We start from the raw sequence: 21,202 nt of genomic DNA on the forward strand, positions 1-21,202 counted from the left end.
TCAAGCCTGTGCATGTCCTCAGCTGACACAGCCCACGTTTCACTGCCATGTAGCATAGCTGTTCACACACACACAGGCATCATACAATCAGCCTTTCATTCTGAGGGAGAGGCCCTTAGTTGCCAGCAAGGGTAGGAGCTCTCTGAACTCTGACCAGCCTATTCTTATTCTCACAATTACACTCTTGGAGCATCCACCTCCACTAACTTGGTCACCTAGATAACAGAAGCTATTTACTACCTCTAGCTCACCCCAACTGGTAGTTGATGGAGTCTATTTTCTGTACATTTTCAGTGTTTATTGTACCTGTGCATCTTCCACACACAAAAGCTCTTTTCCCTGTCAACCTTCCCCTGATATTGCTGCAGCTCTTATACATCCAAAGCTTACTCCGGGTACATCTTATGGGGTTTCTGCCTACACCTTTTCTACAGATCAGGCAGGGCCATCTACCTGAAAGGATTTGTGATTTGTCTGCCTTCCTACATACTTTGATTTTTGCTAGGTTAACTCTAAGGCCCTTTGATTCTTAACCTTGATGACGAGTCTTCAATTTTTTCTGGTTTGTGTCAACTACTCCAGAATTAAACAAGTATTGGTGCATAAAATTTTTACAGATACATGGACGCTCTGACACATTGCATAATGTGGATACATTAGATTATGGATTCACTGTGTCAGGTAAAAAAAAAAACAGAATTGTTCAGCCAAGACCCTAACACCACAGTTTATTGTGACACTACCAAATTTCCATGTCATTGTCAACCTCTTAATGCTCACTTTTCCATGCTTGCATGGTTTGGACAGAGTTTATTAAGGTTGATTTTCTACACCTGGATGACCTTCCTGTTGTCAACTCTCACCTGTTTCTATGCAATATAATATTTCCCCATGGCCAGACATGTTCCTACTGAATATTGGAAATAAACGACACTGCTTTTATGACTGTGACAATCATTTTACAATTATCACACAATGTCAAAAAAAGGACATACAACACACACACAGACATATATACATACACAGACATATATATGACAGGCTACTTTCAGTTTCCATTTACTAGATCTACTTACACAGCTTTGGTCAACCCAGGGCTATAGTAGATGACACTTGCCTAAGGTGCCACACAATGGGACTGAGCCTGACAACATGTGGTCAGGAAGCAAACTTCTTAACCACACAGCCACCTATTCAATCATTTTTATATAATTATAAAATAGTTTATAAGCATAGCTAACAGCTGAACATATAAGAAACTGAAGTTTTGCAATTGACATTTAACTGCAGAATATATTATGTTCCTGGGTAAGGCAATAATATCTCCACTAATTCTACAGCATTCTCTGAACTCTTTTCCTGGTATCCAAACAATTTTAGAACACCATAACAATTTAAGTTTGTGCTGTAGTACCCCAAGCCACTGTCTAATTAGACATGAAATTTGCCTTGTTTTTAGCATCCTTGATGTTAAACATCTCAAGCAAATTTGTTGTTTATCATAGGACTACTATCTTTTTACATTGTAACCAAGAAAAAAATTATTTTTCAGTATCAAAGCCAAATGACAAGAAATGTTATCTATAAATGGTAGAGTTATTGTCATAGACTCTCATTTGTGTAAAGTACTAGTTTGTGAGAATATATTTCATTTCTAACACACATAAAAGCCAGTTTTGAATGACATCCTAACATTCACAAAGGCAGTTGAAAACTTCTTTTATGAAATGTAAATATAAACGCAATTGAGACCAGAATAATATAAGGTTGTCCTTGACCATGAAGAATCAACAATACAGAGTTTGCTGTAGATATTTTATGTAAAATATATATTGCTTTTTTTTTATTTTATTCAAGCATTCCTAACATGTTTGTATGAGTTTTGGTGCAGTCTTTTGTTGTTCTTTTTATTACATTAGATCCAATCTAGGCAAAATGTTTGAAAATGGAGCTTAATACTGCTTGAAAATGGAGCTTAATACTGCTTCTTAAAAGCCTACAAGATAAATATGTTTACATTTCAGATTGTAGTTAGGAACTAAATCTACATTCAATGACACAGAACCTTCTTAGGACAACTTATTAATTCTGAATAATTTCAACAGTTGTCAAAAAAACTGATATACTCACAACTTTTAGAGTAACAAGATTCAACAACTACACATACACACACCTAGATTGAAATACATTTCAGTATAGAGATACAAAGCTACTTCTTTTCCCTCCACTGAACTAGTGGCATACACACACACACGTGTGTGTGTGTTTGTGTGTATGTAAAAACACAGACACACATGCATGTTCTCCTCTGTTTTTATTATTTAAATTCTTCCTCTGAGGAAGGAGCTGGTTTTTAATTAAGATACAAAGCTCTATCGTTGGTATGTAGATAACAAAAACGATGTTCCATTCTAAACTTGAAAAAAGATTCGCACAATTTTACTGTCCCCCTTACAGATTGTATTTGTAATGAGTGAGTTGGTTGATTTCTTTTTCTGAAAACCCTAACTTATCTGGGTTGTCATTTAGGCATTTAGTCACAAAGCCAAGTGCACCAATTATTATTGGGATAAATGTGAATGTATAATTTGGATACAGAACTGCCTGACTGGCCCTCGTGCTGGTGGCACTTAAAAGCACCCACTACACTCTCATAGTGGTTGGCATTAGGAAGGGCATCCAGCTGTAGAAACTTTGCCAGATCAGACTGAGCCTGGTGTAGCCTCTGGCTCACCAGTCCTCAGTCAAACCGTCCAGCCCATGCATTTGAACTAATAATCCTTTGGTTAGAGTTCAGCTCCTTATGCTCACCACTTATTACCAGAGAGTGTAAAACGGTGATTCCCAAAGTGGGCATCCCCACTGGTGGAGCCTGGGAAAGTTATGGTAGAGCATGGGATCAAAAATTTTTTTTTTTTTTTCCTTTTAGTGGGACATGGAGTTGTGAAAACCTTTCTTCACAGCAAACATACTACACTCATACTCAACCTAACCAAATCAATCCCTCCAGCCACACATACTGTGTGAAGACTGTTAGCTACAGTATAGTACTATTATAGTGCCCTGGTGTGGATATTTCTGTAAAGAAAGTATATAATTATGAAATATTTGAAAGAAAGTATATAATTATGAAATATTTGAAAGAAAGTTGGGTTTTTTTTACAACCATCAGTGGGGCATACATTTTTCTGGAAAGTTATAGAGGGGTCTAAGGGAAAAATGGGTTAGGAAACACTGGTCTAGAGTATTTTTAGCTAAGAAATGCCTGTTAACATTCTATGAAGGTAGATGGGGTTACATGTCTTGTTGACCAAAGACACTATACATCATATGAGATGAGCTAACAGTAACTTCAACTTACTTATAATTTTATGTATAAATTCAGATTGTAGAAATAATTTTACTTACAATTTAATCTGTTGTTTACTTGCTGCTAATTCCTTCTTTAGAGATTGGAAGTTTTGTTTGAGATCCAAGAATTCTGGAATTTGATTTATGTCTATCTTTGTCAAGCCGTTGAAGGACAGGCCACTACTCTGAGGTAATGGCTGGTGTGTTGTTAACAGCTCTTCTTCTAATTCATTTAGTAATTGATCATCTTTTCCATCATGATCTTCAGTGGACACATTTGAGTGAGTCTGATCAGGGACTGGTGATGATGATGATGTCATTGAATCAGGAGCTCTTTTCACTGTTTCAGTTTGTTCGCATTCAATGTTAGCAACATGACAGCTTTGTGGATTTGGATCTTGATTGGATCTTAAATCAGGTGAGTGAACAGGTGCAACAGAAGGACTAATATTCAAAGTGTTTGTTTTTTCTGCACATGTATTTGCAGTGTTAGTATCTGATATGTGAATAGGAGTTGTGTTATTACTGTCAAGTTTATTGTCCATTAGTTCTGAGTTGTTATTCTCAGTCCAAGAGACTGCATCATAACCAACATCGATGTTATTCAATAAATGGTTTGCAGAGGCAACTGGTTCGTGTTTTTGTTGTTCCATTCCAGATGAAACCGGCTGAGAATCTTCTAGATTACTAGAAGCCACCTCATTTGTGCTACTATTGACTAATTCTGTGTCATGTTGCTGTGTATCAATGGTTTCCTTAGATGGAATCAATTCTCTAGATTCAGTTTTATTTTCTGCAGTTACTGAAATAGAACTGCTATCACCAGTTTCATCAGATTTATTAGCACTTTTGTTGAGTTCAGGAGAAAGGCAGCCTGATTCTAACTGAAGATCACCAGAAGTAGTGCTTTGTGTAACTGACTGAGTGTTATTGTTTGTAGAAGTGACAGCTAACTGTTGTAAACTGGAAGAATGTTCATTTGTACTAGCTGCATCGTTTTTATCATCCTCAACACCAACACAGTAATCTGCAGCCAGGGGCTGGTTATTTGTTTCATTTGGCACAGAGTTAGCTTCATCCATTTTAGTGGCTATTTCATTTGGGTTAACTAATGCTGGATGTAGGAGATTATCTGCAGAACGGCTTTCGATTTCTACTGACTCACGCACCTGTGCAACATTGTCACAGTTGTTATTATCACAGTTGTCTTCATCACTTATAACTATAGCCTGATCACATTCAGGTTCGAAATCTTCACTTCTCTCTTCACTATCTCTAATCGTATTCTCTAATATTTCATCTTCGGGCGCAGTGTCAGCTACTGACTCAGGAGAAACAGGAAGGAATGGTTGAATGTGGATGTTGTTATCCTCATAGAGGTTACCAGCTTCTGCAAATGAATCGGATCTTTCTTGATTTACTTCAATATCACCTTCTTGCACATTATTCTGTTGATTCAATGCTGAATCTGGGGCATTTTCAACCTGCTGGTAGATGAGAGCTTCAACATCCTCAAAATCCTGAGGCCAGAAGTCAGCATCTACAGCAGGTACACCTCTGATATCTGCTTCAACATCATCTCCAATTGCAAGTTCATCTTCTACAAGAACATCAGCAGAATCAGCTTCTGGGTCTGGATTTTCAACTACATTATTGTTCTCGGCATCAGTATCACACATGCTTTCGTCTCTAAAAGAGAAAAAAAATAAATAGTGAAAATATAGTATTCTTCTAATATAATTAGATTATAAAACTAGGGTTTCTTACAGAGTTGTAAAAGGCCATAAATTTCTAGGAGTAGAATACAGTTAATGGAATCAATCTCAAAACATACTTAATACTTATTCTATTGAATGAAAAGTGAAGAAATTCAAACTTAAAACTCCACCTGGATTTGAATTCATAATATTGGTTTCAAATTTTGACACAAGGCCGGCAGTTTTTGAGGGAAAGGATAAGTCTTACATTGACCCCAGTGCTCAACTGGTACTTATTTTATCAACACCGAAATAATGAAAGGCAAAGTGAACCTCGATGAAATTTGAACTCAGTGCATCGTTGGGCTGCAAATTTCTTAACCACACTGCCATTGTCTGTGCCTATAACCCATGCCTGCAATGTATATATATGTGTGTGTATGCATGCATACATATATACACATGTGAGTATATGTGTATCTCTCTCTCTATTACATATATATATGTATGTATGTATGTGTGTGTGTGTGTGTGTGTGTGTACACATACGCACATACCTGTAAGAGAGGCAGCTCAAAACATTAATTTAAGCACAATATACAAAGAGATAAAAATAAATATTATTTGAATTCAATGTAAGGAAGAAAAAAATTATGACTGAATTGTTATGCAATTATACTCATATAAAATAACTATGTTCACATGAAACAAGGAAGAACAATGAGCTATAGTCAAATTTTATAACAAATTGAATAAGTACAGAGACAAGAGACAAAAATATTTCAAGATTTGTAGGAAGTTTATGACAGTGAAACAATGGTTTCATGAACAATTTGGAAATAAAAAAAATACTTCAGAGACAGGAATGAGTGAGCAATGAATATCATAATGAAACAGCTGAGGATAATACAGAGTGAATGAAAAGTATATCTGAAGTGGATCCAACGATAACAAATAGGAACATTGCATTTTATCTTTAGACTGTGGTCATGCTGGGGCACTGCTTTGAAGGGTTTCCGTTGAAAAAAAATGAACTTCAGTATTTATTTATTTTTATTTTTTTATAGTCTGTTATATATTTTATTGGTCTCCTTTTGCTGAACTGTTTAGTAACAGGGATGCAAACAAACCAACACCAGTTGTTAAGCTGTTGTTGTTGGACACACACACACAATAGGCTTCATTCAGTTTCTTATTTCTTTACTACCCACAAGGGGCTACACACAGAGGGGACAAACAAGGACAGACAAACGGATTAAGTCGATTACATTCAGTTTCAACAGGCTTCATTCAGTTTCTGTCAACCAAATTCACTTACAAGGCTTTGGTTGAACTAAGGCTATAGCAGAAAACACTTACCCAAGGTGTCCCGTGGTAGGATTGAATCCAAAACCACATGGTTGGGAAATAATCTTCTTATTTCCTTACTGCCCACAAGGAGCTAAACATAGAGGGAACAAACAAGGAAAGACAGACAGATTAAGTCGATTATATCGACCCCAGTGCATAACTGGTACTTAATTTATCGACCCCGAAAGGATGAAAGGCAAAGTTGACCTCGGCGGAATTTGAACGTAGAATGTAAAGACAGATGAAATACTGCTAAGCATTTCGCCTGGCTAACGTTTCTGCCAGCTTGGCGCCTTCTTATCAAACAGCACCACCTAGCTTTGTCCAGCAAAATACTTAATAAACAACTGAATATTAAAAGATTAGTTGTAGATGGATTATTTGGTGCATTTTGGAAAAACAGAAATGGCTATGCAACAACTTCTTGAACAATTTATATTATAATCTTCAAAAATGTTTCACAAAATAGCCTGGCTTTGTAGTTAAGAAGCTTCTTTGCAATCACATGCTTTTGGGGTCAGTGCTACTGCAAGGCAAATAAATCCAGTTCTATATTTAAGAGATGAGGAATTATTTACATTATTTACAATTGACGGATATTTGTTCTCATCTTGTTTGTTGTTAACACAACATTTCAGCTGATATACCCTCCAGGTTTCATCAGATGTCTTGGGGGAAATTTCGAACCTGGGTTCTCATTCCTAAGGTATTTTTCGATATTGTTGTTGCTATTATTATTCTTGGGGTTAGTAGCCTGTGCTCTTAACCAAATATATATGCCAGTAGGTGTTAAGAAGGGCATCCAGCCATAGAAACCATGCCAAATCAGATTGGAGCCTGATGCAGCTCCCCAGCTTGCCAGCTCTGGTCAAACCATCCAACCCATGTCAGCATGGACAATGGATGTTAAATGATGATGATGTTATATATATCATCATCATCCTTTAATATCCATTTTCCATGTTGACATGGGAGACAGAAACTGAGCAGCAGCCCATCGTGTTTGTGTATGTGTGTGTGTGCGTGCATGTGTGGACAAACAAAAGAAAGTGGCAGTCAACACATTTTGTAGGAGCTACATATATCATTTAGCAACAGTCTAACTCAGCTCTATGCAACTTAAAGTTTTGAAGGCTCAATTTTGAATAAACCTATCTTGTCAGGCATCAAGATAAGGTGAGAAAAATTCACAAATTCAAGATGGCTTCCAGATGTTAGGCCTCTATTGGTCGACTCAGGTGATCTGGTGTTGGTCTGGAAGCAACAGCAGTTACTTCCTTTATTCTTAGGCCTACATGCTTGTACTAGATGTTGGTTAAGTAGTTGTTATTGGTCGCTTCTAGGCCAATAACACCACATGACCAGAGATGACCAATAGAGGCCTAACATCTAGAAGCCATTTACAATTTGTCTCATATACATTTAGTCTCTCTGGATGCCAAACAAGATAGATTTTTTCCTATGAAACTTGGAGCTGAGTCAAACAGTTATAAACTGAAATATGTGTGTATGTGTGTGTGCCTCCTGGCAAAATATGCAAACATCAGAGAGAAAAGTGATAGACTGTGCTTTCAGTCTCTTGTGATATTTGTTCTGTCCAAGTTATATGATTGCCATCATAGAAGCAGTGAACTAGTGACTACCCTACTGTTTGCAAAAATGCAATATATATATATATATATATATATATATATATGTATGTATGTATGTATGTATGTATGTATGTATATATATGTGTGTGTGTGTATGTGTGTGTATGTATGTATATATATCTTTATACATTATTTTAATTATATATATATGCATAGATACAGAGAGAGAGAGAGAGAGAGAGAGAGAGAGAGAGAGAGAGAGAGAAAGAGAGAGAGAGAGAGAAAGACAGATTGTAATAGAGATACTTCTTGATAATATTCGTGTACATATTGGCTCTAATGCCATTATGCTTTAGATAATATTCTTGGAGAGAGCACTAGTGTATTGATTTTTATATATATATGACATCTTTTGTCTAGAAAACCAGCGACTGAGTAATGGAAATTTGAGATACCACATGCCAAACTGGAGAAGTATATACTTGTAACAAAAACAAATATTAGCAAAGACAAGCTAACTGGTTTGTAATGCTGCACCTGAAGAAGAAAATCTCATGCTAACCAAGATTTGAAGGTTGAGTTGGGTTTATTGGTGATATGGCTAGGGAGGCAGCAAATAGGTGGATATTGTTCTGCTGCAGGTCAGTTCCGATTGAACAGAACAGACCTATAATCAAAAGTATATAAGTATATTTATGTCTAGGACTACAGTGTCAAATGTGTCTTTACCTTTTTTAAGATGGTAAAGTATGATTTTAAGGAGATTTGACTGCTATTTGTAGCAGGTCAGATATCTGAGTAGAGAGATTTCTTTGTTGGATTGTATATATATATATAATAATAATTCACAATAGATCACAGCACATACCCAAGGCACACAGAGCTGCGCTCGGTAGTGAAGTGAAAGCACGCTATAAAAATAAAACTACTGAATAATGATAATAATAATAATAACAATAATAATATGAGGGAATATTATTCCAAACTTACAGGGAAAAATTCAATTTAGAAACACTAAATCAAATTTACTATTTTGCATATTACTTAATCATTGTTATATGTTTTATCTTATATTTAATCTTTCTATAATATGTTATTTTTCTAAATGGTATAATTTAATTTTTCATTATTGAATTGATAAAAGGTGTTTTTTTGTCTAATTTATATATATGTATATATATATAGTTAATCCAAATAAGAAAACACAAAAAAACACGATAACGCGAGGACGTGGAACAAATATAGTATTATTGGACGCTCAGGAAAGAAAGGAAGAAGGAGGGTTTAACGTTTCGAGCGGAGCTCTTCGTCGGAAACATAGGAGAAGGAAAGATCTAGAGAAGGGAAGACAGAGGGAAAAAAAATCACCAACGGTACACACGAGGTCACACACACACACACACACACACACACACACATATATATATATATATATATATATCATCATCATCATCATCATCATCATCATCGTTTAACGTCCGCTTTCCATGCTAGCATGGGTTGGACGGTTCAACTGGGGTCTGGGGAGCCCAAAGGCTGCACCAGGCCAGTCAGATCTGGCAGTGTTTCTACAGCTGGATGCCCTTCCTAACGCCAACCACTCCGAGAGTGTAGTGGGTGATTTTATGTGCCACCGACACAGGTGAACAGCCACGCTCGGATGGTGTTTTTTATGTGCCACCGACACAGGTGCCAGACGAGTGTGTGCTTGTTTTAGTCATTGAACTGCAGGCATGGTGGGTCACTGTCTTCAAGGATTTAGTCAAACTGATCTCACTACTTTTTTTTTCAAAGCCTAGTACTAATTCTATTGGACTCTTGTTGAACTGCTAAGTTACAGGAGCATAAACAGATGAACACCAGTTGTCAAGTGGTGGTAGTGGACAAACACATACAAAAAAAAAAACACACACAAATGGTATATCCCTTTAGTGCTCATATATATATATATATATATATATATATATATATATATAGTAAGGTTGGAGTCACAGGCAAACAAATTGATATTTGAAAGCAGTTGCCAACAAGAATAAATAAGTAAATAAAAACACTGTAAAAATGGAAGCATCAAAATAAGTAAATGTTAAAGGAAGGGGGAGGAGAAGTGAAGACAGGGAGATATCAGAAATCAACTGAGCAAAATCAGCTATAGAAACAGCATGTACAATTACAAATTCATCGGCCAGCAGGATCCACATTATAAAATCCAGCCAGCTTTCAAAAGAGCTATTTCAAATAAGTCCCTGAGAAACTAAAACTCTGCCAACAATATATGAATTATTTATCAGAAGAACAGTTGTATGATATTTCTTTTAGTATACAGTGCATCCTGGAAGTAGCAGCTGTGTTGTGTATGTAATATATTTAATAATAGTATTTTATTTTATTTTCTTGCTTTAGATTCTTCAGTTACAAAAATTTATTGATATTATTACTATAGCAATTTTAGTTGCTGAATGGAAAACAAACTGCCAGATTAAAAATTAAGAGAGATTTGCATCTCTACCCACTCTCTCGCTCTCTCTTTCTGTCTCCTAAACAATAATCCAACCTTACCAGAAAGTACTCAGAATTTGCGGAATCAGGCAACCTATGTATTAGCAAGGAGAATTAGAACACAAATAAATTAAATATGTACATGTATGCAATTGTATATCATGTTTGTGCGTGTGTGTATGTCTTCTTGTTTGAACAATTAAATGCAACTCTGTCTAGTAATGGTGTGTAGTTTTGCACAAAATTCAGAGTCCCCCAGGTGTCAAAAAGTGTTCCAATGTGCAAGAAACAAAGGAAAGAAAAATAAACCCAGCAGTAATATTATTCATTATTTGTCAGCATAAAATAATTATCTCTTATGAAAGTTCAATCTACCATCGAGGCATGCATAGATTTTCTAAGCCAGATGCCCTTCCTGTCTCCAACCTTCACTTGTTTCCAAGCAAGGTAATACTTCCCCATGGCCAGACATGGTCTCACAGAATACCGGAAACGAATGTCAATGCTTGTATGACAGTGACAATCATTTAGAACTATACTACATGATAACAAGACAAGGGGACATACATATCCCCCCCCCACACACACACACACACACAAACAAACACACACGATGTACTTCTTTTAGTTTCTGTCTACCAAATTCACTCAAATGGCTTTGTTCAGTCCGGGACTATAGCAGAAGGCACTTGCCCAAGGTTCTACACAGTGGGACTGAACTCAGAACTATGTAGTTAGAAAGCAGTTACCAAGCATGGAAAAGAGGACATTAAATTGATGATGATGATAATGATGATGAAAACCAAAATGGATCGGACATGGTTAAGAAAGAACTTAATAGACATTCAAGTTTAATTTTAATTTTAAAATGAAAATTTATTTTGACTAGGCACTATATTCTATATGTAAATTAAGACATTTTAATTTTCATAATCCCATAGTTACTTAAATCTTATTTTATTAGTCTAGTAAGGTGACTGATAAAGCTAACTATGGTTTTAATGGAATTTAGAACAATGAGGAACATTTCAAACTTATTTTTTCAACACTACTACTTTAAAATCATAAATCTTAAATGTTGTTGGCTTTAGTTGGTTTAATTTTCTCATAGAATTTTTTAGGCAATTTATTTTAGTGTTATAAAAAAAAATTTTTTTATAAAAAATAAACTAGCCTATTATAGAATGAATGCAACCAGAAGTACCTGAATTTCCAGTACTACAAGTGAAGCTTTGAAAAATTTGTTTACATTTTCAAAAGCAGTCACACTTTAGAGACACCAAGGAAATAGTGTAAGAAAAGTATAATGTCATATTTTATACACCACAATTCAGGGGTATTTTATACAGAAATTATTTATTATATTCATCAAGGTTGTTGCTGATGGTCCTGATCAAAATGATATATGATTAAGGCATTCCATTCAAGACTTTCCCATTCTTTTTTTTGTTGTTTTTGCTTTTAATTTCAAGAATTACATTGTTAACCCTTTTGTTATCATATTCCTGTTGAAACACACTGCTTTTGTTTCAATTAATTTCGATAATAATGAAGTATTTGGTAAAATATAACATAAGATTTTGCTGGAAGATTTTAATTTAGATCGCTTTAACCCTTTAATTACCATATTTATTTTGAGATGCTCTGTGTTTCTATAATTTAATTTTAAATATAACAAAGAATTTAGTAAAATAACTTAGTTATCATTAAGCTAATGTTAGGAACATAAATTGTGACTAAGGTTTGGTGGAAGATCTTAATTCAAAACTTATGAAAACAAGACATTTGTACTATAGAGCCAGAAGCGGTTTCAGCTGGGTTGGTATGGAAAGGGTTAAAACAAGATGTTTGTATTATAAAATCAGGTGCAGTCTCAGACAGGTTGATATCAAATGGGTTGAATGTGGTACCCTTTATTAAGCAGTAGAAAAATGTGGATACTATTTCTAGCAGGTCCCTTGCTGGATTGCCATCCATTACTTGAGTATATGGAGTGGTAAAATGTGAATAAGTTATTCAAATTCTCAAGGTGAAAGATAGAAAGAAATAGAACACATTCATTGTGTTGATAGTTTGTGGATCATTATCGAAAATTCAACTGGCTTGTTCCATGCAGTTAAGTCTACTTTGTCACAGCTTATCAGAAGAAAACAGACCTTATCAACAATATAAAACAGAATGAGAAGTAAATAACAAGATAAACCAAGAAGGAAGAGCCCTTTTGATATGAACATTTGAAACCACCTGCTGACAAAGTCTCTAAAAATCTAAAATGAGAAAAAGGGGTTTAATCCTCCAGACCAAAACAGAAATTTAATATAAGTTACATATAAGGTGGCAAGCGAGTAGAATCACTAGTACACCAGGCAAAATGCTAAGTGGCATTTTGTCTGTCTTCACATTCCGAGTTCAAATTCTGCCACGGTTGACTTTGCCCTTCATCCTTTCGGGATCGATAAAATAAGCACCAGTTGTGTATTGAGGGTCGATGTAATTGACTTAACCCCTTCCCTAAAATTTCTGGCTTTGTGCCAAAATTTGAAATCAATATAAGTTACATATCAGCTAATTAGTAAAATTAAAGATGTATTATTTGTCTCAGAATAGAAATATCCAAACAGGTTTTTAGGCATTTATTCCCATCTTCTATACTAGAAGAAAAAAAATAGCTTGTCCACTCCTGAGATAAACAGTTGAAGCAAAACATTACATGCTTTACTTAACATTTAAACAAATACATAGGGGATAGATCTGGGTAAACTAGTAATGTCTGGAGGATATTTTTGTGGACTGGGAATAACTGCTTTTAGTTGCAAGTTAGTACATCATGCACTTATTAATACAATGAGTGACTTCTGAATTAACAAAGTACAGTGACTCTGAGATTTTGATAGACACACATTTTATAGGAGGGAATAAAATGTCTAAAACAGCCAAGTAAAAAAAAAAAAAAAAAAACTGCTGTGTTACTGGACTGATGTTATTAAAGAACAAGAATCATGTGCTGTCTCTATTGAACTGTTAAACACACTAAACCACTGATCAAATTGAAGTATTTATAAGTAATTGAAATGGTATTGAAATATGTTTCACTTCAAAGCAAAAAATGGAGAAGGAAATTTTCACAGATGCCATTTAGTTTGATTTATCTGTAAATTATATGAACTTCAAAGTATGAATTCTTCCAACTGAATGCCAATTTTTATAGTTAACAACTCTATTATGCAGAGACTGTGGCATTGAAAACAGATGAAGATAAGTTAAATCTTGTATATTTAATGGATGTGTAAACCAAATAGATTTTCACATTGCAGAAAGAAGGAAATGAGTAGAACCAAGGTAAGATTACGTCAGTAAAGTTATATTTTTTTCTTTTGTGTTTCAGTCATTTGACTGCAACCATGCTGGAGCACCACCTTGAAGTGTTTTTTGCCTAACAATTTGACTCCATGACTTATTTTTAAGCCTAGTACTTATTCTAGTGGTCTCTTTGCCAAACTTCTAAGCTATGGGGAAGTAAGCATATCAAAACTGGTTGTCAAGCAATGATGAATGGGACAACAAACACAGACACAAAAACACACAGACATTTATATGTATACTGGGTCATCCCATAAATAATGCAGTTTTTTTATACTTCTTTTATTTTTCAAAATTAAGATAAAGTGAGTTCTTTTTTAACCTAAAATATACTCTCCTTCATTTTCTACAATGCTCTTCCATCTATCTGGTAGATTTGCAAGGCCCCTCTCCCAAAATTCACTTGTCCATGATGAAAAATACTCCTCCAATACTCATCTACAGAATTCATATTTTTTATGTCCAAAGGATTTTGAAGACTCCAGAATAAATGATAATCAGATGGGGCAATGTCCTGCAAATATGGTGGGTGGGGTGTTGTTTCCCATTCAAACTGCTCAAGCCTTTGGAATGTCACCCTTGCTATATGTGGCTGAGCATTATCCTAATGGAATAACACCTTTCGTCTTGAAACTAAAGATTGTTGTTTTTCTTCTAGTGCTGACTTAAGCTGCTCACAGTAGATCTTTGTTATCGTTTGGTTTGGGTTTAAATGTTCAAAGTGGACTAAACTTTTCATATCCCATCAAACAGATAACAACACCTCATTTGGATGAAGACCTTTAGCCTGAGGTATCAGTGTTTCTCCCTTCCCTACCCACTGTCTTCAGCACTTGACATTTTTATAGAGAACCCATTTCTCAACACCAGTCACTATTTGGTCCAAAAAAGGTTCATTCGTAAGACATGACAGCAAAGAAGAGCACACATTCACTCTCTGCATGCAATTAGACTCAAAAAGTTTGAGAGGAGCACACTGACTCAAGTTACTGACTTTTCCGATGGCATGCAGGTATTGATGAATGGCTGATACAGTTTGAGCAATATGACACATAGCTCTGTATCTTGTGAGGACAAGTGGAATAAAAATAACAAAAATCCCTTACTTGAAAAACATGTAAGAGTTGGTGACAGGAAGCACATTCATCCCCAAACTACTACCCTAGTCTTTGTTCAAGCTATGCTAGTATAGAAAAGCAGATATAAATATGTGTGAACAACTAAGCAGATACTTAAAATTCACCAGGAAGATGTAATTATAGATTTAGATTACATTAATTGCTTTTTAGGATTAAAGATAGTTAGTGGAGACAGAGATATAGATTAGTTCTTGATATTACTATCTTAAATCAGCAAACTAAATCTAATAACTCCTTTCAATCTATTATTTTCATTAAAATTCTAATGATGAGAACTTGTGAGTCTCATCATCATCACCATTTAATGTCTGTTTTCCATGCTGGCATAGGTCGGATGGTTTGAAGGCCAGTTGAAGAGCTGTCCAGGTTCCCATGTCTGTTTTGCCACGGTTTCTATGGCTGGATGCCTTCCTAATGCCAACCACTCTACAGAGTATACTGGGTGCTTTTACGCAGCACCAGCACAGGTGCATTCAAGTGGCAGTGGCATGGGTACTTTTCACATGGCACCAGTACCCATGAACCTGCAAAAATTAAGGTTGCTCAGCTGAAGAGGGAGGTAGGGGACATGCCTGTATGCAAGAACAAGCATAATTTTACTTAGCTTCCCAAGCACACCAGAAGCCTCAGTCCCCTGTCATCCCCTCTGTGAGGCTTCTGTTGTATTTGGTATACCAAATACCCAATCTTGCTTCAATTAATTGTTTCTAGTCATTTTTCAGGACCATGACCACTGATAGACAAAATATCTGCTAAGAGTTACTTTTTTCTTTTAATGTTTAATCCTTTCAATGCCAACTGGTCCGAGACCAACCCAAATCGTGTGTTTTAAAGTGATCTAAATTAAAACTGTCCATCAAAATTTCATGTTATTTTACTAAATTCTTTATTTTTGAAATAAATGTAACAAAGGCACTGTATTTCAACAGAGATTCTGCTTCAATATTTCAATAATAATCCTTTCTACTGTAGGCACAAGGCCTGAAATCTGGGGGCAATGAGCTAGTGCTCAACTAATACTGATTTCATTGACCTCGAAAGGATAAAAGGAAAAGTCTACCTTGGCAGAATTTAAACTCAAAACCTAACGACACACACACATACACAGATTTTCATCTACCATGTCAGTTCACAAGCCTTTGGTCAGCCAGAAGCTATAGTAGAAAACACTTGCCCAAGGTGCCATGCATTGGGACTGAACCTAGATCCATGTGGTTTGGAAGCAAACATCTTACCACACAGTTAGGTGGCAAGTAGGCAGAATTATTAACGTTTTGCCCATCTTTATTTTCTGAGTTCAAATTCCACTGAGGTCAATTTTGCCTTTCATCCTTTTTTTGGCAAGTAGGTCAATAAATTAAGTACTAGGTGTACACTGGGGTTGATGTAAACGATTTACCCCTTCCCTAAACTGGCTTAGTGCCAAAATTTGAAACCATTATTAAGTCAGTGTGTGGAATATAATAAATTAACAAGAAATTCTGATGGATGGTTTTAATCTTGATTACCTTAAAACAGGAAGCGTGTATCAGAGAATTAGAAGCAGGTGAGTATCAAAAAGCTTAAGGGAAAGGATTTCGTTAAGGTAACACCTCTAACCTAAAACGCACATTTCCCTGAGCTGTTGATTAGCAGCAGCACTCTAACAATATTGCTTGCTCTCACATGTATCATAAAAAAACCTCTCCTTCTATTCATCACTCATCTCCATTTAAGTTAAAAATTAGTAGTGTTCTAGTTCCAATTTGACTTTTTTCTCATCTGTTAATGGAACATCTTTTCTTTTAGAAAGCATTTGTTGGTTTTTTTGGGTTTTTTTTGAGATTTTTTTCAGTATGAAGAAAATGAAGAAAAAAGTGAGAAAAGGAAGGAGAATGAATAGCACACAAACAGAAAATGAGTAACAAAAACCATAACCAACCATGAGGAACAGAAGAAGCATTAGTAATTATATTGTCAGCTGAACTATCATTCTCCTCTTCCTTCCCATTATTATTATCATTTATTAATAAGGCGGTGAGCTGGCAGAATCATTAGCACGCTGGGCAAGATGCTTAGTGGCATTTCCTCTGTCTTTATTTACGTTCTGGGTTCAAATTCTGCTGTGGTCAGCTTTGTCTTTCATACTTTCAGGGTCAATAAATTAAATACTAGTAAAACACTGGGATCGATGTAACTGACTAGACCCCTCCACCAAAATTTCAGACCTCATGCCTTTAGTAGAAAGGATTATTACTAGCATCTATAGGGCCTGGATATGATTATAGAACAAGACAACTGAAATATAATTTTTTCTTTATAGCTTAGTGAAAAGAGCAAGGGCTGCTTCCATGATCTTTGTTGAAACTTTGAGAGGGGGAAACTATGAATCAGAAGTTAGTCTAAAAGACAGCATACCAAAACCATCAGGATATTTGTCCTCAGGTTAAACAAAGACATGGTCTAAATAAGTGGTCTCAACCAGGGTTCTTATGGCTCTTGAGGGTCTACATAACATTTTATCACTAAAGTTTATGTGCAATAAATTGGTTGTATTTGTACACTACACAAAATATCTTAATTTTATTTTTATACAATTTCTAATAATATTTAATTATGAAAATATATGATTTTTTTAAACATTGGATGGCTAAGAGGGTACATCCAAATAAAATATGAATCAAAGGGGTCCATAGGTTAAAAATGGTTGAGAAACACTGGTCTAAATGCTTCTGATAGGGTAGGCTTTTCTAAAGGCATCCAAAGGCTAAGTAACAGAATAAGAAGTTCCAATTTGAATCAATGAATAATGCTACAGAGATAATTATATAATTGCATATAATTATGATTATATAGACAAAAGTTCATTCAAACTAGAGAGAAAAATTGATTGTAATAATCTTTACTCTTCATTCATTATAATTATGATTTCTAACATAACTTCATTCTACTTTATGACTGATAAACCAAGAACCAAGGAAAGATAAAAGGTAAAATTGATCCTGTCAGAATTTGAACTTAAAATGTTAAGTGACATGAATAAATAATGATTTCAAATTTTGGCACAAGGCCAGTAATTTCAGGGAGGGAATAAGTCAGTTACATGGACCCCATTACTCAACTGGTATTTATATCTGACCTGAAAAGGATGAAAAGTAAAGTCAACCTTGGTGAAATTTGAACTCAGAACATAAAGACAGACAAAATGCCACTAAGTATTTTGCCTGATGATGACAATGAATAAAATATCTTGCAAATGACAACATAATGATTAAAATCAACTGCCAATCATTAATAATGGTAGTAAGAAACTCTAAGAAGAGCTGATCTGAGGTTCTTCAGAAATGAAACTACCTCGTGCAAGTGTTTTGACCCTTTGTTTCCACTTTAAGAGGGGCCAGGCTGCATCCATGTCATGACTCCTGGATACTCCATTTCTGTCACATTTTGTGTGCCTTTCATCATAGGTTTGTTCAATTAGGGCTGATGATAGGTGAAACAACCTGATCTAAAACCTGGTGTTTTACTAGTTTGGTCATTTTGCTGCTATGGATGTATTTATAGAACAAAATAAATAAAAGAAAAAAAATCTGGAACAATATTCTGAACATGTTGGAAAGATTCAGCAACAAATTACATATTGTGATTCACGGTCACAAAGCAGTGAATTAGTAAGTGAACTAGATGCTTCAAAAGAGAGTATGACTACTATTTTAGGAGATATTAAATTACTACAAATCATTTGACAAGAATAACAATTTGTAAACTATAATTACATTATTATGTAGAAGGTATCAAGCTATTAACCTAAAGATTATTAGATTACTTCCTGCCATAAGCCATGATTTCAAACACAGACACAAAGCCACACACTTTGTGAAGAGAAATACAGTTTATTAAACTGTCATCAAAATATATTTAATTCATTCACTCACTCTTTCCCAAAAGGATAAATAGTAAAGTGGAATAAAATAAGATTTGAAATCACAATGCAATGGAAAGGTAACTAAATACGACAAGGCATTTAATCTTCTGAAATGAGTAATTCTACCATCCACTGCTTTCCTTCTTTCTTCCTACCATAAATAATAACACTTAAATAACGGCCAGACTAGTATGGGTCAGTGTTGCATAACTGGTACCTGTGCTGGTGGCACGTAAAAAGCACCCTTCAAACTTTGAGTCTCATGGAGGCAGTGACAAGTGACTGAGACCTTTGACAATATACCATGCTTGAAAAGACCTGTCAAGCCAGGTGGGATCATAATCATGACCGATGCTGGTGTTTTGTAACTGCTGGTGGCATGTAAAAAGTACCCACTACACTCTCGGAGTGGTTGGTGTTAGGAAGGGCATCCAGCTGTAAAAACCAAGCTAAATCAGATTGCAGTTCCCCAGCTTACCAGTTTTCAGTCAAACCGTCCAACCCATGCCAGCATGAAAAACGGATGTTAAATGATGATGATGGATCTATAAAGTCATGTGCACTACCCTGCTTCCTGCTGGATTATAACTTATAAAAAAAAGGAAAGCAAACATATATGTATTTTACACAATGAAATCAAAATCCATGATAAAATGTCTGCCTTATAGATATATAAGGTATATGATTAAAAAGCTATTTCTTGAAACTATGCTTTACAATGCCAAACACACATACCTTGAAGGGTACATGTATCTGTGGAATATTCAGCCAATCAAAGAACTGAATGCTCCTTGTCAGAAACAATGGCAGATCTATCATATACATACATATGTATATAGAGACAGTGAATTTATGATTTACACACATATATCAAACCAAATCAAAATAGATGAACATCAAATGGAATTTGTATCTTTGTGGTACCAGTGCCGGTGGCACATAAGAAAACCATCCGAACGTGGCCGTAGCCAGTACCGCATTGACTGGCCTCCGTGCTGTGGGCACGTAACAAACACCATCCGATCGTGGCCGTTCGCCAGCCTCGTCTGGCACCTGTGTCGGTGGCACATAAAAAACACCATCCGAGCGTGGCCGTCTGCCAGCCTCGTCTGGCACCTGTGTCGGTGGCACATAAAATCACCCACTACACTCTCGGAGTGGTTGGCGTTAGGAAGGGCATCCAGCTGTAGAAACACTGCCAGATCTGACTGGCCTGGTGCAGCCTTCGGGCTCCCCAGACCCCAGTTGAACCGTCCAACCCATGCTAGCATGGAAAGCGGACGTTAAACGATGATGATGATGTAAAAATAATAATTCACTTCATCGCTGCTCAAAGTTTCTTATGATATGTGATCTTCCAGGTAGCAAAAATCTAAATGAATATTCATTCATTTATAAACTCTACTACATGTATTGAGAACTTTGCCTGTTTATATACTCAAATACAGAAGTGTGTGTCTGAGCATGCATATGTAATTATCTCTCTATGGAGAAGTGGGGTAGAGGTGTCACTTTATTTTGTATTCACTGCTTGAGTTTCTTGCTGATCAAATACATTAATAAAAATATGAAAAGGGTTTAAAATAGAACCAGAATAAAAGCATGTTTTAACAACAACACTGATTAAAGTAACTGCGTAGCTATGCAAGATATATTACTATTACTTTACAGAGTCTCTCTGGACAGAGAGAAGATTGATATTAGGTGCAGGGTGAGGAAAGATTTGTTGACAACTGAAAGCGCAAAGAAAAAAATAAAACAGGTCAAGGTAAACATAATATTTGTCAGTGAAGAGAAAGAAAAAAAAAAGCATTAAGAAGTGTAATATAGCTGCTGTGTAGCCTCAGATCAGTTCTGATCCAACATATCTACAATAAAAGGCATTCTAGCTATGAAATCTTCTCTCTTGGCTCTAATTTATCCACTGAACTTCATCACACAATGTGCCTTTTTGTGTCACCAGCATGGGTGTCTTTTAAGTGTCACTGGCATGGGTGCTTTTAAGTGTCACTGGCATGGGTGCTTTTAAGTGTCACTGGCATGGGTGCTTTTAAGTGTCACTGGCATGGGTGCTTTTAAGTGTCACTGGCATGGGTGCTTTTAAGTGTCACTGGCATGGGTGCTTTTAAGTGTCACTGGCATGGGTGCTTTTAAGTGTCACTGGCATGGGTGCTTTTAAGTGTCACTGGCATGGGTGCTTTTAAGTGTCACTGGCATGGGTGCTTTTAAGTGTCACTGGCATGGGTGCTTTTAAGTGTCACTGGCATGGGTGCCTCTCACATGTAACTGGTACAAATGCCTTTTACATGT

At 35.8% G+C, this 21,202-nt stretch overlaps 1 protein-coding gene across 5 annotated transcripts in view; it reads right to left on the bottom strand.

The window, feature by feature from the left end:
• The window catches only part of LOC115218917 (coiled-coil domain-containing protein 186), a 145,129-nt gene that overhangs the window by 75,782 nt on the left and 48,145 nt on the right, over window positions 1-21,202 (bottom strand). For all 5 annotated transcript variants that reach the window (XM_036508997.1, XM_036508996.1, XM_036508995.1 and 2 more), the window contains exon 2: window positions 3,409-5,040. In XM_036508997.1, the coding sequence (XP_036364890.1) occupies window positions 3,409-5,040 (1,632 nt within the window). The remainder of the gene's footprint in view (window positions 1-3,408; window positions 5,041-21,202) is intronic.

Source organism: Octopus sinensis, linkage group LG14, assembly GCF_006345805.1.
Source record: "Octopus sinensis linkage group LG14, ASM634580v1, whole genome shotgun sequence".
Classification (NCBI taxonomy): domain Eukaryota; kingdom Metazoa; phylum Mollusca; class Cephalopoda; order Octopoda; family Octopodidae; genus Octopus; species Octopus sinensis.